Source organism: Aotus nancymaae, unplaced genomic scaffold (assembly GCF_030222135.1).
Source record: "Aotus nancymaae isolate 86718 unplaced genomic scaffold, 86718_ANA_hifiasm-v0.15.2.pri h1tg000010l, whole genome shotgun sequence".
Taxonomy (NCBI): Eukaryota; Metazoa; Chordata; class Mammalia; order Primates; family Aotidae; genus Aotus; species Aotus nancymaae.
Genome location: NW_026988421.1, coordinates 71,766,406 through 71,790,694, shown reverse-complemented (window position 1 = coordinate 71,790,694; position 24,289 = coordinate 71,766,406). Strand labels below are relative to the sequence as shown.

Below are 24,289 nucleotides of genomic sequence, written 5' to 3'. Positions count from 1 at the left end.
CTATGTCCTCCCTAGATCAGTAAGGTTGAAGCAACCTGCCTAGCAATCCATCAGTGCACAGGATCGCCTGCCAAGCCCATGGGGTAAAAAGGATTTTACTGTGTGAGACAAGCACCTTAAAACTTGTTTCTACATGTTCAGGGCACTGCTGCATGCAAGACACCTAGAATGAGGCCATGGAGACCAATTCCAACTCAAAGTGGGACCTGTGCCTGACTCAGGAGACTCAGAACATGACTTCATTAAATGCAGTCAAGTAGGTGCTAGAAGGCAGAGAGGAGGAGGTGCTGATGGTGGTGACAAGCTAGTCAGGATATGCTCCCTAGAGCAGCTGGTTTACATGTGTACTAGATGAGGGCAGCACATCTAGAAGCTCCACAGTTTGGGATCAACAGCTGTGCCTGAAGATAGGGAGGGACACACTGCAACCCAACCTGGCAGCAGGCAACTGTCTTGCCCCGAGACTGACCTCCAATGCAGATTATCAACAGAGCCTTCAGTGTATCCCCAGCTCCAGACTGGGCCTCACAGATGATACCAAGACCAAACCAGCATGGCCATCCTTGCAGAGCTGACATTGTCGGTGTGAGAGCCACTCCTGAACACCACAGATGTTCCAAGTGATGAGTGGCCCATTCCTGGGGAGAAATAAACTTTGCTCCAATAACTGGGACTTTAAAGGCAGGCTGTTACGGGAGCTGTTCCAGTAGGCTGCAGGGATTTGACCTGCATGCCTAATGTAGATTTGAAGTGTTCCCTTTGTACAGGTCACAAAGAAACTACATAAGACAGTTTAGAATTATATTTACTCCTCTTTTTCTATTTTTCTGTGCCTGAAAAGCACGAAAAATAATGATAAAGATAATGGCTATAAGATGCTTAAAAATTTTTGTAAGGCCGGGCGCGGTGGCTCATGCCTGTAATCCCACCACTTTGGGAGGCCAAGGCGGGCAGATCACAAAGTCAGGTGTTCGAGACCTGTCTGACCAACATGGTGAAACCTGTCTCTACTAAAAATACAAAAATTAGCTGGGCGTGGTGGCGGATGCCTATAATCCCAGCTACTCAGGAGGCTGAGGCAGGAGAATTGCTTGAACCCGGGAGGCAGAGGTTGCAGTGATCCAAGATGGTGCCACTGCACTCCAGCCTGGGCAACAGAGCAAGACTCCGTCTCAAAAAGGAAAAATTACAAAATTCTGGGGAAAAAAATTACAAATGTTTTAAATTATGTAATACACAGCATTTACATTGTATTAGTTCTTCTAAGTAATCTAGAGATGATTTAAAGTATATGGGAGGAGGTACATAAGTTATATGCAAATACTACTAAGTGTAGGGGCTAAAACCAATCTCCCTTGGAGACAGGACACCAAGGGAAAACTGTACTGTGTTGCAAGGCAAACCCACCTCAAAGGATGGCATTCTGGAAACCTTCTGAGTCTAGAGTGGGACACTTTCCAGCCCACACAAGGCCTGGCTCCCCCAGCCTGGGGAAAAAAGATTTACGGAGCTAAAACTAAACAAACAAAAATCCTTCCCAAAGAAGCCATGAAAAATGAAGCCAGTGGGGAAAAATAAAACTAAGTGTGCAATGAGAATGTCAAAAGAGAGGAGGAAGTGGGGGCAGATGTTTTTAAACTGCAAATCAACGGTAAGAAACTGCTGGAAAAGGTTGAGAGGAAATCAAGAGTCAGGAGAAAGCTAGCAGATCATTCCCCTAAAACAGAGCCAGAAAGGCAGGGGGCCCCTCAGATAGCTGAGCAGGGGAGTCAGGATCTCATCCCTAGGGACCCAAGCTCTTCCCCACAAAGCCCCTGCCTTTGCCAGAATGCAGGGGTTACGCAGGCAGTACAGTGAAATCAGGAGAGCCACCTCAAACTGTTTTCTGCTGCAAAACTGCTACAAAATACAAATTTACAGTCCCTCTTCTGGACTACTTATTTATCTTCAACATACACCAAAATATCTTTATAGAAAATGCTTTGTGTTTCTTCCAAAAGCAAACAACATTTACGACCTGATTCTGATCCTGTTCTCCTGCTGGAATGGGGCGGGGCAAGTGGCACCAGATGGCCAGGGAGGCTTAGCGCTGCCCCTTCACCCAGGAGGGCTCCAGTTACCCCCACAACCCCCATGCCCCAAAGACGACCTCGCCAGCAGGGCTCTGGGCCAAGGGGGCTTTCTCAACCTAGCTCCATTTCCAAGACACCCCCGGCACTGAGGAATAACTGCTGTATACTGCACACCCAGAGGGGAGGGACTGTAGAGCCGGGGCTGCCAGAACCTGCTTAAAGTCGGCAACTTTCAGGAAAACAAGGGGGTGAGGACTGCAAAAAAACTCACGAAACAGACTAACAAACCAAAGGTGCAAGCATGACAGTTCGGCTGGCTGAACTAAACATAAACGTTTCTTACTAAACATAAGAAGTTAGCTGTGCTTCTCAAACTTGATAGTGCATTCAGACCAGCTGCGGTGGCTCGGGCCTGTAATCCCAGCCTAGCACTTTGGTGCATCATTTGAACCCAGGAAATCAAGGCTGTAGCGAGCCTTAGTTGCAACACTAAGTGCAGAGTAAGACCCTATCTCACAAAAAAATTTAAAAAAGCATTCGAATCACCTGGGTTACCTTGTTAACAATGCAAATTCTGATTCAGCTGATCTGGGTGGAGGCCCCCAAGAATCTACATTTGAGCAAGCTCCCAGGTGAGGCCCATGCTGCCCATCAGCAGGTCTGTGGACGGCACTTAGAGCAGTCAGTAACACTGACACACAGAGGGAAAACAACCATTAAAGTGAGTCACAGGAAGAAAGCCACCCATCTTTATTGTGCTTGATTTACAAGGATGCAATCAGCTTCCCCGGAGGAATGCTTTAATTTTGGGATTTGTTTGGGATTTTGGTGCATTTCACTGGATCTTCACAGGTTATTTTTATTCCCATTTCTCAGCTGTAAAAGCTACTCTAACCAAATGATAGAAGCATACCTCTTCCAAGACCACCAGCCTCCTGTGTTGTGCCCGGCAGAAACACAGCCTGGAGCAGTGACACAGACTGGCCTCAAAGACAATGGGAGGAAGTCAGACAGGCAGCAGGCACAGGGGGGCCTGGCAGGCAGTGCTGGTTAGGGCTGGTGGGCCCAGGGGATGGAAGCTGGGCCAGGAAAGGCAGATAAAGGGCCAGAAACCCAGCCTGAAAGGGCACCAGGAAAAGAACATTTTGTCTTCTAGAACCTGTTAACAAAACAGGGGCAAAATTGAAACCCAGTCCCTATCCCCAAGGAAGAGGAATGGGGATAGTGTTTTTGTTTTACTTTTAAGAGCTTGGCCTCACTTTGGCAAGAGGTAAAATTAAAAGCTTTACTTCCCTCTCCCTGGATTCAACTTCACAAGAGAGGGGCTACACTAACAAACAAAAGTAATGTGCCATTTCCAAGAAAAGCCAAGGTGAGGTCCAAGGCAAGACTACTCCTCAGTGAGCTCCAGGGGCCACACTCAGCGCCAGAGAACTGGGAGTGTGTGTCTGAGCTCAGGGTGGGTCGGTTTCCATTTGAAAACTACAGGCATCTTTTGACACGATCATCACCGCCCCTCAAGAACCTGAGGAAGAAATGCCCAGGAAAAGAGGGGCCCCTTTGTTAATTCCATCTGATGACATTTTCTTCCAAAGGATTCTGAGTTGGCAAGAGAGATTCCAGGTAGTGACTAACCATTTTGGAGTTAGATTCATAGAACTACAAGGGTTACAGCTAAAATGTTCCCAAAGTTCCTCTAGGCAACACTTTCGTTTTCCAGTCAGAATCTACACCCCAGGAAGTGACCAGCCAAGGTGACCCAGTAAGCCAGCAGCACAGCCGGAATTCAAACCCCTGCCTCTACACCCATGTGTTTTTCCCAGAATACCAAGCTGCCTCGACTGACTCTCCCAGTCTTGTTTGGGTCCACCAACCTGTAAACGAAAAATAAAATTCTAAGCCCCACAACTAACTAAACAGACCTTCTTGGCCTAGAGGACCCCAGAGAAATCTGAAAACTGAGCTCTTGGCCACAATGAGAAGGGAGGTTGGACAGGCCTCATTACATACCTCCTCCCTTTCGGGACTTAGACACAACAACTGATCATTGTTCATATTAAAATAGATCATAAGTCTAAGAAACAAGACTCTTTGTGATGATAAGATACCAAAATATGAACAGGACCAAAGGCCATGCTAGACAAGGGTTAAGTCACTCACCCCACAGCTCACTCTAACCCAGTGTATTGGTTAACGGACTTCCTTATCTTACCAGTCATTTCTGCTGACTCTAAATTTTTGGACAAACTTTACTCCTTTAACCAAATATAAATTAAAGAATCTCTGAACCCACCTATGACCTGTAAGCCCATTTCATGATATCCTACCTTTCTGGGCTTAACCAATGCATATCTTCCATGTACTGACTTATGCCTTTACCTGCCACTTTTGCCTCCTTAAAATGTATAAAACAAAACTGTAATCCAACGGCCTCGGGCACCCTTTCCCTGGGCCTCCTGAGACTGTGCCTTCCTCTGGCCACAGACACTCAGTGTTTATTCCAAAGGGCTCAGAATAAACCTCTTTAAAATATTTTAGAGACCATGGTTAACATACCCCAAAAGTGGCATCTGTATTTCAACACCTTTCACAGTGAACACCAGCTCTTTTTACTGAGTCTGGTAGGTGCTACAACATTGGCTAAAATGAGTGTTGGGTGCTGTGGCTCACACCTATAATCCTAGCACTTTGGGAGTCCGAGGCGGACAGACATCTCGAACCCAGAAGATGAGTTTGAGGCCAGCCAAGGCAACATAGCAAGACCTCATCTATATGAAAAATTTTTAAAAATTAGTCACATGGTGGTGCATGTCTGTGGTCTCAGCTACTGGGAAAGCTGAGGCAGGAAGATCACTTGAGCCTGGGAGGTGGGGGCTACAATAAACCATATTAATGCCACTGCACTCCAGCCCAGGCAACAGAGCAAGATTCCATTTCAAAAAATAAAATAAAATGAGGACAGTCCAAGGTGCAACCTTATCTGGGGCTGAGGCTTGCTTCCTGATTTGTAAGACTTGGCTGATAAGAGAATCAAATAAGACAGCCAGGATGGGTTTTGAAATGGTAAGATAAAATGCTAAACACGTGAAACTAGTGGGAGTTATGAGTTCTATACAAAACAACTCTATTTCAAAGGCAGGTGCCTTACAGATTCTGACTGTGGTTTAGAAAGCAGACAGTATGGGTTGGGGCGGGCACACCTCAGATAGAGAAGTCAGACAGTGCGTGAGAGTGGCCTTCACCCCCGCCTGCAATGCCACACATAGCTGAAATTGGACCCCCAGAGAGAATGCTCATTTCGCCCACCAAAAAGTGGTGGAGGAGAGATTCGCATGTGAAGGAGCAGGGGACAGTTCCCCTCAGTTAGAAAAAAGTCCTCACAACCATAGAGACCAAAATAAAGAATGTTCTCAACCAATCCTGTCTGTTTTCAACAAGGACCAGGAGATTAAGAGCGAGCATCCTTTGTGTCTAAGAATGGCTTTTTCTGCCAAAGACCCAGAGGCTAACTTTCTCTGCCTTTAGTGTGCACCCTCGGTGGCCCAAAACAAGTGAGACCTCTCTGTTCCCACTGTAGGAGTCACTATCTTTCTGATCCAGTAAGAGGGGAGACTCTGTGCTTCTCTCAGCATGGCTGGGAGATGGGGGTACAGCCAGAGGAATTAGGGGTGCAGCCAGGGGTCCGCCATGCCTTTGGCTCGGTGGGCAGATTCACGTCACAAGGGCTTCCACCCTGCTGGCACTGTGTGCTGGCTGCCTGCTGCCCACTGCCAGCCTGAGATTCAAGAGCCCAGAGATGGCAGAACAAAGGAAAATGGCTGTGGCTCCGGCAGCGGGGGTGGCTGCAGGCTGGGCTGCCAGCACACAGGCTTTTCAGCAGCTGAGTGCTTGCGTGAACAAGGGACGCTGGGCTGAGCACTGAGGCACAAAGAAAGTGGGGGGCTTGGGAGACTAGTAGCAACCCAGGCACGTGCCTGGCCCCGACCCAAGGGCACAGCTGGGCCGGGAGGACTCGGCACAACTCACCCCCCAAAGCAGTGGGCTGGTGGCTGACAAGCCCAGCACCGGCTGTCCACTCCTGCTCCTTGCCCAGCTGCTCAGAACTCTTACCCGTAGGTGTTCCAGGCAAGCACAGGGACTTGAGAGAGGCAAAGGGGGATCTTGACAGAGACACCTAAAAGGCAAAAACTAGAATCTGAGAACACATGATGGGCCTTGGAGTGGCTCAAGGAGGTCTGCAAATGGACCTCCATTAAGCATAATGGTCTCCTGCTACCAGCAACAACAGCTGCACTGGCCACTCCCTCTCCCCCGTCTCCTCCTTCCCTAGTCTCCTGTCTCCCAAAAAAATCTACAATGGGAAGCAGCAGGAAACCAGGGCAGAGCCTGTGAATAGCTCCACTGTCAAGCCCCAGGTCCCGCCTCCTCAGCCCCACAGGTCAGCCCTCACTGCCACCAGGCCACAATGGAAACCTCTGTGCTACCAAGGGCCCAGGCCCAGACAATGAGCTGCACATGGGAAGCTCTGGCCTTCTCACGGGGACTGCGGGTTACTGCAATGGTAAGAAGTTCTCTGAGTACAAGGGTGGGAGAGCCATGGCGGGGACGCAGGCCTTAAACCCACCGGGTCAGGGTCTATTTAGGAGGCCTATCTGCCAGCCAGCACTAAAATCTCCCTGCATCCCACCCTGCCCTGGCATGGGGCAGTGAGAGCCACACAGAGAAATAACCAGAGAACTCCCAACATGGAGTGGGTGCCTCCAAAAAGCCCTCACAATCGTCCCTTCTTCCCTACCCATCCCAGGATGAACCATACCCCATTTCTGTTCTGAAAGGAAGCACCTGCTCAAAACACAAAACCCATGTATTACTTTCACCAGGTGCCTTTTACAGAGGCTTTTACAATCACAGGGTGGCAGCCAGGCCCAAGGCGGCCTGAATAGGGAGGTCTGCAAAGCAGCGAAAGGCCAAGGGAGGCCAGAACAGGAGGACAATCCTCACACCAACCCCTGACACTGTGGGAAAATCTGCTCCTCGAAAAGCTTGTTGTAACCAAGGCTCCCCCTTCACACCCCACACAGGCCCTGCAAAGTCCTTAGGCTGCTGGAACCCACTATGAGAAGCCTACTCCCCCTCCCTACACCCCAGCTTGCTCTGGCTGACTCCTCACACTTTTGGGTGCACAGGCTGCATGACCCACAGGGCCAGCCAAGGGCTGTAAATATGGAGCTCATGGAGGCAGGCTGGCCTGAACTGAACCAAAGACGGACTTGGGTGGGAACCAACACGCTGGCACCCCCTCTTGCTCTCCCAGTAGTCCCTCCAGCTTTTGTCTCTGTAGAAGGCCAAGACCCCTCCAGAAGAAAACCTCATAAACTTTCATTCCCCGCTTTGGAATCAAAGCCGCATGTTTCTTTTCCTTTTACATACCTAACGCGGTAACTCCACATCTAGTCATTTCCACTACAGACGTAGAGCAACCATAAGACACTCCTGCTGCTTAGCCTACAGAAACAAAATACTGAAAGCAACCTCAAAATCCATCAATAGGGGGTTGGTAAAGTGAGTCATCATTCACTGTACAGCAGAATCATGCGCTGCTGTTAAAAAGAATGGACTAAACTGTGTGTGCTGAAATCAAACAATCCTGGGATACATTTTTACAGTAAAAATCAGGAAGTGCAATGCAGCGTAATTAGAATACCACTGGGGTAATAAACAAGAGAGGAATACAGACACACTTGACTAGGCACTGAACATCTGGTGACAGGGGCCTCAGGGGAGCAGAACTGAAGGGGTCAGGGACAGAAACGAGTTTTCACTGTGTATCTTTGTTATGTGTTTTTCATCACATATACATTTTTGTAAATAAAAATGTTAAACCTAAATTAATATTTAAAACACCTAAAGTTTGTGGCTGGACACACAATTTTACCTGTAGCTCTCTGCAGGCAGCTTCTGGTGTCTTGCTAGAACGAGGCAGAGTAACGGGAAGGAGAAAGGAATCAAGGAGGAGGGGGTCAGGCAGTGGCAGCCTCAGGGATAAAGACACACCAACTCACGGGGCTCCCTGCTTACGACTCCACCCCAAGTCCCAAAATAGGAAGTTTTCCTAATAAGTGCAAGAGCAGATTCTTACAAAGGCAGAAAAGAAAGCTGAAGTTATTCCACTCCAAGGACCATCTGCTGCCAAGGCCGTGAAGCATGATAAAACTGTAAGACTCCAAGGTTCAGGCAATGTTGGCAATGCAGGAGAGGGGGTTGATGCCCAGGCATCTCAGGCCTCCACAGGGACCCTCCTCTGAGCCCTCCCCACTCAGTCATCAGTGGAGCTCAAGGTCCTCGTGCTATGAACACATCCCAGTTTCAGCAGCTAAAGAAAGCTGTTTCAACAGATTTCTAGGCCTGGCCCAATTCCAAAGACAGTCTAAAAACAGTTTCTCCAAAATCCCAGCTCAAAACCCCATTCCCTAACCACTCAACTCCATGTACCTTCCAGGAAATGGAAGCTGCAAAATGGAGTCGTGAGATGCATTTGTAGATTTATTCCTCACTAAAGGGATACCTGTATGTTGTTTAAAAGCTTCCTTTAACTGACGTGTCAATAAATACTCTGCACTCAGAAGCACTGATATACTTCCTCCAAGTGATTTTCCCCCTAAGGAACAATACAAAAACCATTCCAGCCTCTCCTGCTGCTGAGGGGAATGACACAATGGCCATTAGAACCAGGACTGGCCAGACCATGAGTGAGAGCTGTGGATGGCAGGGAGTGGTTCACAAACAGAACTCTATGTAGAATAACTCCCCTGCCCTGCCCCACCCCACCCCACCCCACTACATCACATCAAATACCATCCCACCCCATTCCACCCCCTAGGCCACCAGAGCAGACAGAAATAAACATCTCCTAATGACCTCAAGCTCAAAGAATGTCCAGACCACAGGAAAAGAAGGTCAGAGAGGAAGAATGGGTATGTTTGGTTCTCCTTACAGAATAAGATGCTTTCTGAAGACTGTTAAATATGTTCAACAAGTAGCCCCTGAATTACGAAGCACAAATGAAGTGCCCAGGAGTTTGACACCAGCCTAGGCAACATAGCAAGATCCAATCTCTACAGAAAAATTGTAAAGATTAGCTGGGTGTGGTGGTGCATGCATGCCTGTGGTCCCTGCTACTCAGAAGACTGAGGCGAGCATCACTTGAGCTCGGAAGGCGGAGGCTGCAGTGAGCTGTGATTGGACCACTGCACTCCAGCCTGGGCAACAGAGTGAGACCCTGTCTCAAGAAAAATAAAAAGGCACAAATGAAACACGCTGGCACTTGAAGCCCTCATATCTCATTCTGCTCTTCTCCGTGGCTCAGTGTAAGCCCCTCAGCAGGTCTTGCCTGGAATCCCACAACCCTCTGTGAAACTAAGACCAGCCCCTCTCCAATCGTCTCTCTGCAGGAGTGAGCAGAGCCTACCCCAGGTAGGCACTGATCCTCAACACACCAAATCCTGGCACCTGCCTTTACCACCTCATCGGTCATGCCCTGAAGAGGAGTATCAGAGCTACCCTATGACAGAGAAACCATCAACTAAGCCTGCCCACCCTATCCCATCCCTGGGCACACGCCACTTGCTTCTCTTTGCTCACACACTTTTCTCAGCATCCGAGAGCCCTTGGGAATGAATCCCCCACCACTACCGCCAACTCTAATTTTGGCATGCCCTCCTCAAAAACCTATCTGCATTTATGCCATCACTTGTATTTCACAAGAAGCTGCTAGAGTAACAAAACACAACGACTGTGGCAAGCAGGATGGCTGCCGAGAGCAGGGTTCTGTCACCATCACTGTTCCCCTGCAAGGGTGGCAGCTGGACACTGAGCCGCTGGGAACGAGGGAAAGCCCCATCCACAGCTAATAGGTTTTCCTTACAACAGCAAGGGCCTGGTTCCTGAAAAGCTGGCTGCTGAGACAAGATCAGCCTCAAGAAAAGGAGGCAGACCGAACAGGGTCACCTGTGCAGGGGAGGCTGGGTCGAGCCAGCCCTCAAGAGAGGCGGAGTCTGATTAAGTGGAGAGGAAAGGCAGAGAGAAAAGGAGGAGCCTCACTCATGGACAAGGAGGAAAACATGGTAGACTGGATGCAGGGACCTAAAGCCTCAGAAAGAAGGAAGCTGGTGAAGCTCCCGTGGGCAAAATGCCCAGGAGCTCCAGCTAGAGGGCCCCAGGAGTGTGCAGTCCAGACAAGAGGAAGAGATCCCCCACAGCACCTCCCTCTGCCCAGCTCAGACAAATGAGACAGTCAGTCCCCAGGCTGAGGGAAGCAGGATAGAGAACCACAAAGTTGTCAGACTGGTTTGCCCAAGACAAATTGTAGCAGGAGGAACTCAGTTTTCGGGGGCAAAAAAAAAGAGTAGTCCTGAGTAAAATGGCTGTGGTCAGACAGCCAGCAGATTTGGCAACAGAAGGCTAGCAGGGGACAGCTGTCATAAGCAGCAAAATCGGCAGGCTGCAGGGAAACGAGGACCCAGGTCCATGCAGTTTCCTGGGTGCAGAGGGGAAATCCAGCAGGCCAAGAGCAATGGAGCCAAGGGACAAGTGGCCAGCAGATGCTGAAAAGGACCAAGGTTTCTGGAAAAAAAAGAGAGTGACACAAGAAGGGACACCTATAAAAAGAGAAAACTGTCCCTTATCTTGCACTGCCCTAAGCTCAGGACCACTCACACCTGTCTCCTGAGGGACAGGCCAGCGCAAGAAGGATGGACATGACACTGCCAGTGATGGGATACTGACAAAGATCCTGTCCCTCACCAAACTTTATTCCTCTGAGCCCTCTGCTCACTTGGGCCTGACCTACAGTGCCTAGCTCCATTCTCACAGAGCCTAGTTTTAGCAAAAACCAAAATCCCCCACCCTCAACTTCTAATCACCCTGGATATCTGATCATACTTCTCATCCTCCACTCTCCCCCAGGTAAAATCTGATCACCCTGGCCTGCCTTCAACAAGAATTCAGGTAGGTAAGTTTAGTAAAAATTTCCCTACCCTCTTAGGAATTTTCAGGAGCCCCCACACTCTGCTCCTTGGCTATCCCACACTCTGCTCCTTGGCTATAAGTTCTCACTTATCTTTGTTATATTTGGAGTTGGGCCCACTCTCCCTCCCCTACTGCAAAATCCCATTGCGATAACACCTACACTTATTGAAACAGTTCTGAATACAATCTACCTTACCAGTTGAACAAGTGTCAGAATAATTTTTTCTTTAACCAGCTCCCTAAGTCTTCCTGGACCCATTGCTTCCACTCCTCACTCAAGAGGGTGTAAACTACTTGGTCTGGGGCTGTGGCTGACCTGCTGACCAAGCCTCAGAAACAGACCCTACCTGCCTGGGGCTTGGTCGGGGACACAGGAGAGGACCCCAGCACAGCTGGTGGGCACCCAGATTGGGGACAGGCAAACTCCTACTGCTGGGAGTCCCACCGCATCCCCAGGATCACCACTCAGACCTTGAGGTACAGACAAAAGAGATTTGGGAGAGACCTATTTCCTTCCACTACTGTAGGGCTCCTCTCCTGGATATTAGGGCTACAAATTCCTCTCAAGGCCATGCGGTGTATAGGAACACAGGCCCCAACAGGTGGCCGGTGTGGACAGTAAAAACTCAGAGAAGGTTCACTAACCCCTTGTCCCAGCCCTTCCCCAAGCTTTACTCATGCAGGACAGCCCAACTTCAGCTCTCCCAAATGCCAGGGAACACAGACTCTGAGGCAGCACCAGGAGCTCATCTCTTACTAGAATCCCAGAAGTCTCTTTAGAGACAACTACCCTGGCTCTCAGGCTCCTAGCTCAGGCCAGCACAGCCTGAGGAGAGAGGAGCCAGTCCCTTTAACTATCTAGCTGAAAGGCACAGGCTCTTGGCCTTCTCCCTGGCCTCTCAGCTAGGGAGGCAGAACAGACCTCAAGGGGTGAAAAGTGTCAACGCTAGCCTGCCCAGACCCACTTAAGCTCTGGTCTCCAGGCCTGGCCTGCTGCCTCCTAAAAGAAAACCACAGCCCCACCCAACCCTACCCAACCCCACCAAGCCCAAGAGTGGAGGAAGTGGGATTTCCAGAATCAGCTGCTGGTGAGCACTTGCTGAGAGCTGCCAGAGATGGCAGCTGTCTCACACCAGTGTCAGGACTAACTCAGGGGCTTTGGATCCTGCTTCTCAGTATACTCATGCTTCACTGCAACCCCATGAGACAGGAAAGGCAGACTTGACTCTTCTCACTTTACAGATGAGAAAATTAGACAACTCTTTTTTTTTTGGCAGGAGAAAAAAAAAATCAAAGACTTGTGTAGGTCATTCAACTAGAAAGTAGATGCAACTTGAAAGCTTGCCTCACCAGCGTCCACTCTGCAAGCTGGACAGTGTTATTCATCTTCACATCTTCGCAATTCATTGGCAGAGGCACTGGATGCTGCCCCCCTGCCAGGGCCTGTGCTCAACCAACATGGCCACATGCTCTGTCTAAACTGAAAGCATCTGCAGTTAAGGGAGAAAATGGATGTGGAGATATTATGAATAACCTCCCTGATATTGCTACAATGGAAGATAAGCAAACTGAAACGCTCACATTCACCTAGACCAAAGACTCTCAAAACTTCATTCTATGTAGCTCCCTGGGTACTCTGACGGCCTGCCAAGAGTGGGACCACTGCTGGAGACCACCACCACCTCTCACTCCACTGGCAAAGAAACAAGAGGACCTGGAAAAGGTGGAAATATGTCTAAGGAGAGCAAGTTAACCATGAGACGAAAGAACCCGAGGCCTCATCACCTCCACCGGTGTCTGCTGGCCCCAAGGGAAGTCACCAGAGACCAAGCAGGTGACCAGGCACAAAAGCAAGAGCCACAGTGTGGCTGGCTCTTTAAAATCCTGCTAAGGTGGGTTGAGGGGGAAAATGCAACTCACGGAGGGTTCCTACTCCCTTCTACAAGCCAGGGATCTAGCCTCACAGTCAATCCCGTCCCCAGTGGGAGTCTACCTTGAGTCACCTCACCACCACTCCTTTCCACACCCCTACCAGGGGTATCACTACCTGCTCTTGCTTCTAGGAATGGTGGTTGTCCCTACAGGCCACATCCAGGTAGGGGATGGACCATGCAAGATGTCCAAGGACTGACAAGGCAGGACAGAGACAGGCAGCAGGAGCCTAATCCCCTTCCCATAGGCATTTTAAAGGCCACCAGGACTCAGTGGCAGGAAACAGGGATCATCATGCTCTGTCCTTCTGTCCAAGCAACCAGGGATGTTCCCACTAATCACTATGGGTCCCCCAGTGCGGACAGCATAAAGCAGTAAGTGATGGATATACAGCATGAACAAGATATAAATCTCTGTTGCTTTAAGCCTCTCAGACCTGAGGATTGCTATTACCACAGCAAACCATGATCTATCCAGACAGACACAGACAGTGACTCCCCAGTCTTCTCCATGTAGCAGTGTTGGTCTTCCCATTCCCTGGCCTTAGGGAGACAGAAGCTACATCACCAGTCAATCAGCAGGGGTTCTGGAGTAACTGCCCAGGCTGTGCTGGACAGATGCGATGTGTTCAGAAGCAGGGATACAAAGGCACCTTCACTGAAAAGACTCATTAGTTCCACTGTGAGCCAGTCTTGTTTGGTATATAGAATCCATTTTAATCACCTCTGAGAGGAAAGAGGTGTCTAAATTAGAAATGAGAAAACCTGGCCAGTCACGGTGGCTCATGCCTGTAACCCCAGCACTTTAGGAGGCCGAGGCGGGTGGATCACTTGAGGTCAGGAGCTCGAGACCAGCCTGGCCAACATGGTGAAACCCTGTCTCTACTAAAAACACAAAAATTAGCCAGGCATGGTAGCATGTGCCTGTAGTCCCAGCTACCTGGGAGGCTGAGGCAGGAGAATCACTTGAACCTAGAAGGCGGAGGTTGCAGTGAGCCAAGATCGAGCCACTGCACTCCAGCCTGGGTGACAGAGTAAGAATCAGTATAAAAATAAAAATAAAAGAAATAAGAAAACCCAGCTCATATTGAGACCTCAAGCAAGTTACTCTGTCTGTGACCTCTTGGGACCACAGTTTCCTCCTCTGTAAAATGGAGCTGTTGACAGACATCACAGTGGTTTTCTTTCTTTCTTTCTTTCTTTCTTTTTTTTTTTTGAGACAGAGTTTTGCTCTTGTTGCCCAGGCTGGAGTACAATGGCACAATCTAGGCTCACGGCACCCTCCGCCTTCCAGGTTCAAGCGATTCTCTTGCCTCAGCCTCCCAAGTAGCTGGGATTACAGGCACGCACCATCACGCCCAGCTAATTTTGTATTTTCAGTAGAAATAGGGTTTCACTCTGTTGATCAGGCTGGTCTCCGACTCCTGACCTCAGGAATCCATCCACCTCAGCTTCCCAAAGTGCTGGTATTACAGGCATAAGCCATGGCGCCTGGCCATCACGGTTGTTTTCAAGGATTAAATGAGTTATTATAAATCAAGCTTCTAGGGTGTAAGTCTCAATAAACTCACTGTCACTATGAAACCTTCCACACAACTGCTATAATCTTGTCCTTCACAAGATTTTAAACCAGCAAAGGTTTCCCAGGCCTGGCACAATGGCACTTTGTAGGCACTGCCAAAAGGAATTCTACCTCAGTTGAAGTTAAACAGGTCAAATCTCTGAGCACATGGTTACCTAGAGTGAGGCCTCAGGAAATAGTTACAGAACCCAGGGCTTTCATGCTCCCTGGCCTCCATGGGAACTTCACTAACACCACAACCTTCAGGGCAGGGCCATCTCCTCCCACACACAAAGCATTAACTTCGTCCTGCCACTTCCCACATGGGAAGGGAGCCACCCTTACCTGTCCTCAGAGACTAGCCCAGCTAGTGAAGGGGGACACTTACCTGGGCAGCCAACCATTCTGCAGCCCACAGCCCCTCCATACCCTTTCTTCCTGGGACAGCCACAAACCTACAGAAGCACCCAGGGGCTCAGCCCCCCCCGCCCCTCCCCCCCCCACACCGTCTCCCTGAATGATCCTGCTATGCTGAGATCAAGCTCAGATCAATAAACACTACTGAGCACCTACTCCACGTCCAGCCTGGGTTCTAAGACCACATGGAATATACAGCTGGTGAGGGACTTTCCAGACTTGGAACAATGCCTGCAAACAATGCCTGGCATCCCACAGAATCTCAACCATGCTTTGTTAAGTAAATTGAGGATCACATTAGGTGCTCCAAGCAGTGGAGTTCAGAGATGTGGGGATGGATATATCCAGAAAGTCTCCAACTGAAGTTAGGGTGCAACACAATGAGAAGGAAAGGGAAAATACATCTGGTGGCCTGGGTTTCCAGGGTCTGTCACTATAACGTTAAGGATCGGGCTGGGATCAGACTGCACATGGTGGCTCACACCTGTAATCCCTTTGCTTTGGGAGGCTGAGGTTGGAGGATCACTTGAGCCCAGCAATTTGAGGCTATTGATGACACAGGTAGCTAAGGGTGGCCGGAGCACTCAGCAGGCACTAACTGCTTCCAGACTTCAAGGTCAAGGGGCGAGGGGAAGGCTACTTTTGAGGATTTGGCAGCCCACTCTCTCACTAGCCCAAGAGCAACGCCCTCTTGGAAGGGAGGAAGATCCCCTGGAGAGCAGACCAGTGCCGAGAGCACACCTGCAAAGGCTCCAATACAGTGCCCTGCACTGCTGCCCAAGACCGCCTGACTGCCCTGTTAGCAGCGCCGGGACAGCCAAAAAGTGTGTGACACCGCCGCACTCACCACCGCTCCGAGCCCAGAGCCAGGCCAGTACCCAGGCCCACGACTTCCCCCAACTCCCCCTGGCACGGACCGCTTCTCGCCGGAGACCAGCTTTAAGTCCCCAAGACAAGTGCTCCAGCCGTCCCAGGGCCAAAGTCCCTCCACACACCCTCACACAGGCACTTCCTACCCACCCGCACCCCACCCTTGTGGGCGGAGGAGAAGCAGCAGCAGCCGGGGACCAGCACACTCCGCAGCCACAAACCCCCACTCTACCAGAACTCCGGCTAGGTCAGGGGTCAGGCTTTGCTCCCAGGCACAACCCCACACGACTAACACGGAGAAGCTGGGTCGCCGCCTACTCAAACTCCAGCCGCCCCAAACCCAAGCCGGGAAGAGTGGGACCCACCGCGGCGAGGGCGACTGAGCACAACCACGGCGGGGCAGGGGGAAGGGGCTGCCCGCCCTGGCCTACGCCCACCCCGACCCCTAACCCGAGCTCCGGGGGGCCGAGGGTGGGTGACGGAGCCGAAAGGAGCGCCCATCCCCGAGCTTGCTGCTGTGGACGAGGAGCAGGAGAGCCCCGAGCGGCAGCGGCCGTCCAGGATCCTCGGCGCTCCCATGCCGCCCGGCTCGGGCGCGCACTCGCCGGAGCGCGCGGATGGGGCGAGGGACACCGAACCCGGAGCGTCAGCCCCGGGCCCGCCGCGGCTCTCGCCCGCCAGGCGCGGAAGTTCGGCTCAGCTGGGTCCCCGCCGAGGCCTCCAACCTCTAGCGAGCGATCCTGGCAGACAAAGCCAGCGCCACCCGCGGGGCCGCCTCCGGGCAGGCAGGGAGGGAGGCTGAGGGACCAAGCGGGGACCTGGGGGAGCAGCCCTCGCCCCCGGAGGACGCCCAGGGGAGTCTGCCTCAGACAAAGAAGGAGGCAGGGCCCGACGCCCCAGCCCAGTCTCCGCGCTCTACTCACCCGCGCGCGGCGGCTGCAGCGGCGGCGCAGCCCGGCTCGGCCGAGGAAGTTAGAGCAAGTTCGGCAGCGCGGGGCGGGAGGGCGCGACTCGGGCCGTCCGAGCGGCGGGGGCGGGGCGCGGAGGGGCGGGGCCGGGGGCGCGGCGCCTGCCGGCTGCCGAGGGAAGGGGCGCCGCTACCCTGCACCGCCCGGTGCAGCCCCGCGCTCCTGGGCCCGCCCTGGCCCCGCCCCTCCCCCGCCGGCTTGCCCCTCCCCCGCCGGCTCGCCCCTCCCCCACCACACCCCGCCTCCCGGCCCGCGCGGCACTGGGGACCGCGAGGCCGGGCCGCTGGCCCGCCCCTTTGTCCTGCTCTGGGCGGTGCCGGAGGCTCGGGGCGGCCCGGGTCCGCGCCCTCCCAGTGGGTGCGCGGCGCAGGCCTGGCCTGGGCCGGGGCCGGGCACTTGTGGCCGCCGGGAGCGCTCTGAGCCTTTGAGCTGCGCAGACGCCTCTCTGGCCTTGTCGGAGCCGAACCTGGGAGAAGCACGAGCTGTGGGAGGCGGCGTCTCGAGGGATACACTGGGTGACCGTGGAGAGCCGGCGAGGGATTAGGAAAATGGCTGTGGTGGAGATAGAAAGCGTTCCTGCCGGGCTTTGGAGGCTGGGGCGGGGGTAGTCTTCAAAAGAAGGAAGGGGAAATATTTTTTATTTCTTTGCAAACCGAAGAGTAAGGACATGCTCCTTCTAGCTTTGGTGCTAAAAATACCAAGCTTTCTTTGGATCATGGCTGAGATTTGTTCCTCACCTTTACGCTAAAGAGGCGGCTGGGACGATTCTCGTGGGGTAGGGGTCTTTCCAGGGACAGCCAGGGGTGGCTCCCCTCTTGGAATCCTGGCTGAGATTTGTTCCTTACATTTACGCTAAAGAGATGGCTGGGACGATTCTTGTGAGTTAAGAAGGGTTTGCAGGGACAGCCAGAAGCGGCTCCCCAGCCTCAGCCTGCCTACCTGTAGAATGAAGCACGCCACACCACTGTTTCTTAAACTTACTCTGTTTCTTAAATACTCGGTGGCTGAGGGCGGAGTCGTCTGCTCTGTTGGGTAACACCAAATAGGGATCTATTAAAACTCGGCTAAGACTGGTTGCCACATGCTAGTACAAGCAACCAACAGGTTAATTCCAATGGTAGGAAGAGATCTTGAAATGGATACTGTTCAGTCCATTCCCAGGTTTGTTTCTGGTTTTTTGTTTTTTGAGATAAGCTATCAGTTTGTCGCCCAGGCTGGAGTGCAGTGGCATGACCCTGGCTTGCTGCAGCCTCTACCTCCCGCCTCAGCTTCCCAAGTAGCTGGGACCACAGGTGCAGGCCACCACGCCTAACTAGAGACAAGATACTGCTATGTTGCCAGTACCGGTCTCAAATTCCTGGGCTCAGGCAGTCCTCCCACCGCTGCCTCCCAGAGTGCTGGAATTACAGGCATGAGCCACTGTGCCTGACCAGTTTTGTTTGTTTAATTAAGGGGGATGCAACCTGTCTGTGACACCCCAGGCAGCTCAGGAACCTCCGTGGGAACCTGTCCATTCATTCAGCAGATAGTGCTTGATTGAGTGCCTGATGGATGCCAGGCCCTGTGTCTATGCTGTGATACTTCAGTGAACAGGACAGCTGAGGCTTTTTGCCCGATAAAGCTGATTTTTAGTGGAGAAGACAAATAAGTAATCACAAGTTGAAGTAAAGGCTGGGACAAAAACAAGGGGCTAGAATAGAAAATAAGAGCTACCTTAGATGAAGTAGTCAGGGAAAGGGTCTTTGAGGAGGTGATCCTGAAATTGAAGTCAAAAGAATGAGGAGTTAGCCTTGGGAAAATTCGGGCAGAGACCTTCCTCCTTGAGAGCAGTAGATGCCTTTTCAGGGTAAGCTCTGGATGGGTCAAAGAGGTGAAAGAAAATCAGTGTGGTTTAATTATCAAGCCTAGGGGAGGAGGCCCAGGATGGAGTGGGAAGGTGGACGGGGGCCAGATCATGCAGGGCCTGTGGGCTGTGTCAAAGAATGGAGACTTTGTTGAGCCTTGGAAGGGTTTTATGCAGAAGACTAACATGTTCTGATTTAAGGCTGTGCGTGGGTGTCAGGCAAAAATAAAAGCAGGGAGCCAATTAGGCTTGCCACAATCCAGGCCAAAGATGATGGTGGTTTGAACCAAAGTGGTGGCCATGCTAAGATGAGTAGTTGAGAGATGCTATTTTGGACTTAACAGGACACATTGATAGGAAGGACATGGGGGCAGGAAATGGAGAAACCAAAGATAAGTTTCTGGCTGGAGTAAGTGGGTGGACAGTGCTTCATTTATTGGATCAAAAAGCAGCACATCTCGGGGAGTTATATCAGGAATTCTGTTCAAGCCACATGGAGCTTAAGCTGCCTTGTTAGAGATCCAGTGGGGGTTATCCCATCACTAGGAGCTCAAAGAGAGGCCTGGGCTGGAGAGGGGCTTTGGGACACATCAACATAGAGATGTTCAAGGCCATGGGATCTGAGAAGGACACACAGGGTGAAGGGGTAGACGCAGAAGAGGAGAGAGTTCAGGAGGGACCCAGGGGAACCAACGCAGACGAGAAGACTGAAAAAGGCTGGGGAGGCTAGAGGAGAGTCAGGAGAGTGCTGTATCCCAGAGACAGAAAATGTTTCCAGAAAGCAGTTGTCAGCTGTGATAGACACTGCTTAGAGATCAGGTAAGATGACTGGGACCTGTTGGCTCTGGCAACATGAAGGCAACTGGTGAACATGATAAGGGCATATTCCTGGAGTAGTGGGGTGGAAGGCAGGCTGTGGTAGAGCTATCATGTTTGCACAACTTAGGTCTAACAGGGAACAGAGAACTAGAAGGGATCTAGAAAGGATGTGGAAGTATAGGATGCTTTGGTAGAGATTGCTAGATGGCCCTAGTAGCCATTCTCTTGTCCCTTCATGATAGAATTTCCAATTCTGTCTTGAGGGATTCGTTAAAATATGGGAGTCACTGGAGCAGGCTTGCACGGTGATAGGAATGATCTAAGAAGAAGGCAGGAGCCATGATAGGAAAAGCAGGTGAAAGGAGATGGGGTATGGACACTAATGAGGGTCACCTCCTACAGAGGGACACTTCCACCATTATTAAGGAGAGGAGTACGGAGACAGAGTGGAGGTTTCTAGTAAGGCTGGGATTGGGAAGATGATTACTCACACCTGGTGATTTCTGCTTAATCCCAGATGTGCAAGAGGTCATGGGTATAGAAAAAGAGGAAGGAGGTGGGGAAGCCAGCTTTGTGAACATTGGACTGAGTGGTTTTGGAGATCTTGCTGGCCTGAGCAGCCTCTGGGAGACATGTCCTTTCTGGAACAGTTGACCACACTGCCGCAGGGTGTGAAAAGTGTGGTGGGAATACCCACAAAGCCAGCGCGGCCTTCCCCAACAGCCCCCAGACGGTGACATCTGACACTCACCTGCCATTCCTGGCTGCAGCAAAGACCCACAAAGTTTTATCTGACCCATTTTACAGCAACATCGAGTGGCTTGAGAGAGCCTCAGAGATAAAACGCAGAACAGGTCTATTTTATTTTCCTCTATTAAAAAATAAAAATTAAATATAGACAGCCCCAACTCATAAAAGAGTTATATTGTAACCAGTGGTTTACTTTCCTGGCTAGCATCTAGAACCATAATTGCCAAGAATATAACTGAATTGTAGTGCAGACTGCAAGCCTAACATATGGACTGTGGGAACAGAAAAAAAAGAAGCTGAGAGTTTTTCCTGGATCTGAAGCTGCCATAAATAAAATTTTAAGTGGAAGAGCTTGGCCTTTGTCTTCCCCTGACTTCCTCCATAGCCCTCTGTGTCTGTCTCCAGTGCCGCCCTTGCTCACCCTGGGCTCCACTCTGCAGCCTGTGTGTGTGTTTACAGGCCAGTGGGCAGGTCAGGGTGAAATTGAACAGAAGAGGGAGTTGGTGTCCTAGCTCTCCTAGTTCTCAACATCTTGATCTTGAGCAAACCACATCCCTGAGCCCTGCTGTTCTTATCTGTAAAGTCAAGGTAATACTAAAACCCACCTCACAAGCTTATAATAAAAATCCAAAGAGATAAAGTTTGTAAAACTTTGAAAAATACTGGATAAGCTGTAAAGAACTCTGTTACCTGGGAAAGATGTCTTATTAGGGCCAGACTACCAAGGATTTTCACAATAATCAGGACATTTTGGTTGGAAATGAGAACCCCACTCAGACTAGCTTAGGTCATCAAAGGGGAGATTACTGGTAGGAGACTCAGATCGTTCACAGAATTGAAAGAACTTGAAACCAGAGTGACACTGAAAACAGGGCTGATCCTGACAGCGTCCCAGACTGGGGACCTGCCCTCTGTTTCTCCTGGTTCTCAGAGTTTGCCTTGTCAGGTGTGTGACTGAGTCTACACTCAGTAAGTCAGTATGAACAGATCTCAAGAAAGGACCCTAACTGGGTCAGCTCTGGTCACATGTTCACTCCTGGACCAATCACTGTGGTGACAGTGATGAGATACCATAATTGGACTAGGTCTGGGTCACATGCCCATGCCTGTGATCAGTAGGGCAAGGCCTATGCAGAAGAGGGGGTGGTGTGTGCAGGCTCAGCATCATCACTTTTAGCAGTCTTGTATACCAAGTATTCCTTGGGCCCTAGGCAGCTTTTAGGCAGAATAGTGACATTGTTACTTCTATGCTTTAGAAAGATCCCTAAGACTGCAGTGGGAAGAGAAGGTGGGAGGGAACAAGATTGGAATAAAAAGTGGTTAGGAAGGAAATAATGAGGAAATAGAGGTGGACAGAATCAAGATATATTTAGGAGCTCGAACTGAGAAGAGATTAATTGCATGGGAGAATGAGGAATAAGGAGATGTCATATTCTGGCTGCACGGGCAGTGGCACTATTCACTGAGAAGGAACACAAGAGACCCTGTGTGGATGTATAATATGTTTGGTGAGAGGTGATGACTTAGACCTCTTCCATTTCAAGTGTTCTGGATGCAGTGAAGAGGTGGTGAAATTTGCTATGTGGAGTTAAGAGAGACAGCTAAGCGGAAGTTATCAATTAGGGAGTTGTATCCATTTGAAATTGGGTTTAGCTTTTCTAACCATAACCCAAGGCCAGGTGCAGTGGCTCACGCCTGTAATCCCAGCACACTGAAAGGCTGAAGCAGGAGGATCAGTTGAGCCCAGGAGTTTGAGACCAATCTGTGCAACATAGTAAGACCCCATCTCTTTAGAAAATAAAAAGGAAGAAAAGAAAGAGAGAGAGAGAGGAGAAGGAGAGAAAAAGGGAGAAAAAGGGAGAGAGGAAGGGAGGGAAGGGAGGGAGGGAGGAAGGGAGGAAGAAAGTGAGGAATGAAGGAGGGAGGGAGGGAAAGAAGGAAAGGCAGAGAAAGAAAACAGCAGCCCAACTACATTGCCTTAGCTACATTCAGTTTTCTTGCTATAGTTGTTGAAAAAACTCAGATGCAACAAGATGTCTAAAGGTAAGCAGAGCAAGGCTGGTCAGCAGCCCCACAATGTCATCAGGTCCCAGCTCCTCTCTGTTGGTCTGTCTGGCTCTCCTTACTGGGCAAAGTCGGCTTTTGGTCATACAATGGCTGCCCCAGCTCCAGCTTCCCACCCACATTCCAGAAAGAAAGAAGAAAGAGCAAAAAGAATGAAGGAGCAACACCCAAAACTTATCCAGAAATCCCCCAACTAATGCTTATGCCTTGCCGGCCAAGTACAGTCACATGACAAACTGTAACTCCAAAGGAGGTTGGGAAATGTAGTTTAAAAAATTAACTCCTGTTTGAAAGAAATAAGGGAGAATTGATATTGAAGCAGTATGTGATAATTGAAACCATCAGAGTAGAGGAGATTATCCTGGGACTGGGAGATGAGAAGGGAAAAGGACCAAGGACAGACTCTTTGGAAAATCAGAGAGCAGAGGGAGACCAAAAAGACTGAGGATGACTGGCCAGTGAGGTAGGAGGAAAACCAGGAGGGTGGAATGGACGGAAGTCCAGAGACAAGTGTTTCAAGAAAAAGGGAGTGGTCCCAGTTTCCAGGGCTGCAGAGGGCCAGTGAAACAAGGCCGAAGAGCAACCATGGGGTTGAGCTTCAGAGAAATGTTTCCGTGGAGGAGTGGGTCTAAGACAGTTAACAGTGGGCTGAACAGCAAATGGAAAATTAGAGAGAGGTTGTTAGCTGGAAGATGATGAGGATACATGGTTGCAGGAGGGTGTTTGTTTAAGAAAGGAGAGACTTGGGCCAGGCACCATGACTCATGCTTGTAATACCAGCAATTTGGGAAGCCCAGGTGGGAGGATCGCTTCAGCCCAGGAGTTCCAGGTAAGCCTGGGCAACATACTGAAACCCTGTTTCTATTAAAAGAAAATAACGGGGGGTTGGGGGAAAAAAAAGAAAATAACAAGAAAAACAAAGGAGAGACTCAAATATGTTTAAATGATGAAAGGAGAAGGCAAGAGAAGAGGGGAGATAGGAGAGTCTGGAGGAAGAGAGAAAATGCTTGCTGGAGCAGGTGGGAAGGATTGGGGTTCAGAACAAGAGGACAGCCCCAAACTGGAGGACAACTAGACTTTCATAGAGACAGGAGGCAGAAAGACAAGCTGGGTAGGGATGCAGACATTTGTAGGTTTGGTGGGGCTTCCTGAGGGAAGGGGTCTACTTTCTCTGAAAGTAGATGGAATGGGCACCAGCTGAAGGTAAGTGGGTATTTGGGTGGGATCCAAGGATTTGAGAGAAACCTCTAAGCAGGGGCAAGCAGGAAGGTTTGGGGAAGGATTGCAAGCCCAGCTGCAAATGGAGACCCAGAGTGAGAGTAACACACATCTCAGATTACATGACCTTCTTCATCAGTACTCAGCAGCTGGGGTAAGTGCAAGTGCAGGGAGCACATACAGCAGGGTTGATCAAAGTTTGGGGTTTGCCAGGAGAGCATGATAGAAAAATGGTGGTGCAAAGGATTCAAGAAGGTTGGAAATAAAGCAGTTGAGGTGTTGTATCCTGAGTCTTGGCTAGTAGAGGAGAGAAGGGACAGCTGGCAGGGCTGGTAGAAAGGGGGAAAGAAGATGAGGCTGGGGCTGGAGGACCCTCAGCAAGTAAAGAATACAGATGTGGTGGCATGAGGCTGTGGTCAGACAGAGGTGTGTATCCATGGGACCAGGTGATTGGGATGGAAGAAACGAAGAAGGGAGAAGCCAATGGCCCTGAGGGTGAGGAAGTCAGGACCAAGAGGCTAGTGGGAAGATGGGCCACTGCATCAGTATATGGCAGGACTTGGGGTGCAGGCAATGGCAATGAGCTAGGTGCCAACATCTTTGGTAGCACTTTGACTTCAGGCTCAGTTTTTGCATTGGTGTTGCCTTTCTTAAAAAAGAGGTCAGGAAGCCTTGGGAAAAGGAGAACAGAAATTTATTTCTTGGCCTGTCATTCAATACTTGGCCTATTTGTTCCAGAACAATCTATC

General features: G+C 50.5%; 1 protein-coding gene across 4 annotated transcripts in view; it reads right to left on the bottom strand.

Moving 5' to 3' along the window:
- The window catches only part of TSPAN14 (tetraspanin 14), a 63,623-nt gene extending 46,784 nt beyond the window's left edge, over positions 1 to 16,839 (bottom strand). Inside the window, exon 1 of one of the 4 annotated variants that reach the window (XM_012440405.3) lies at positions 16,802 to 16,839. Coding sequence is in view for 1 of the 4 variants with exons in the window: in XM_012440404.2 (XP_012295827.1) it covers positions 14,980 to 14,995 (16 nt within the window). In the remaining 3 variants the exon portion in view is untranslated. Of the gene's footprint in view, positions 1 to 12,449; positions 12,468 to 14,979; positions 14,996 to 15,855; positions 15,887 to 16,801 lie in introns of those variants that run through there. The other 3 variants (XM_012440406.2, XM_012440404.2, XM_021667033.2) reach the window with 3 other exon arrangements.
- Positions 16,840 to 24,289: the final 7,450 nt, after the last annotated feature.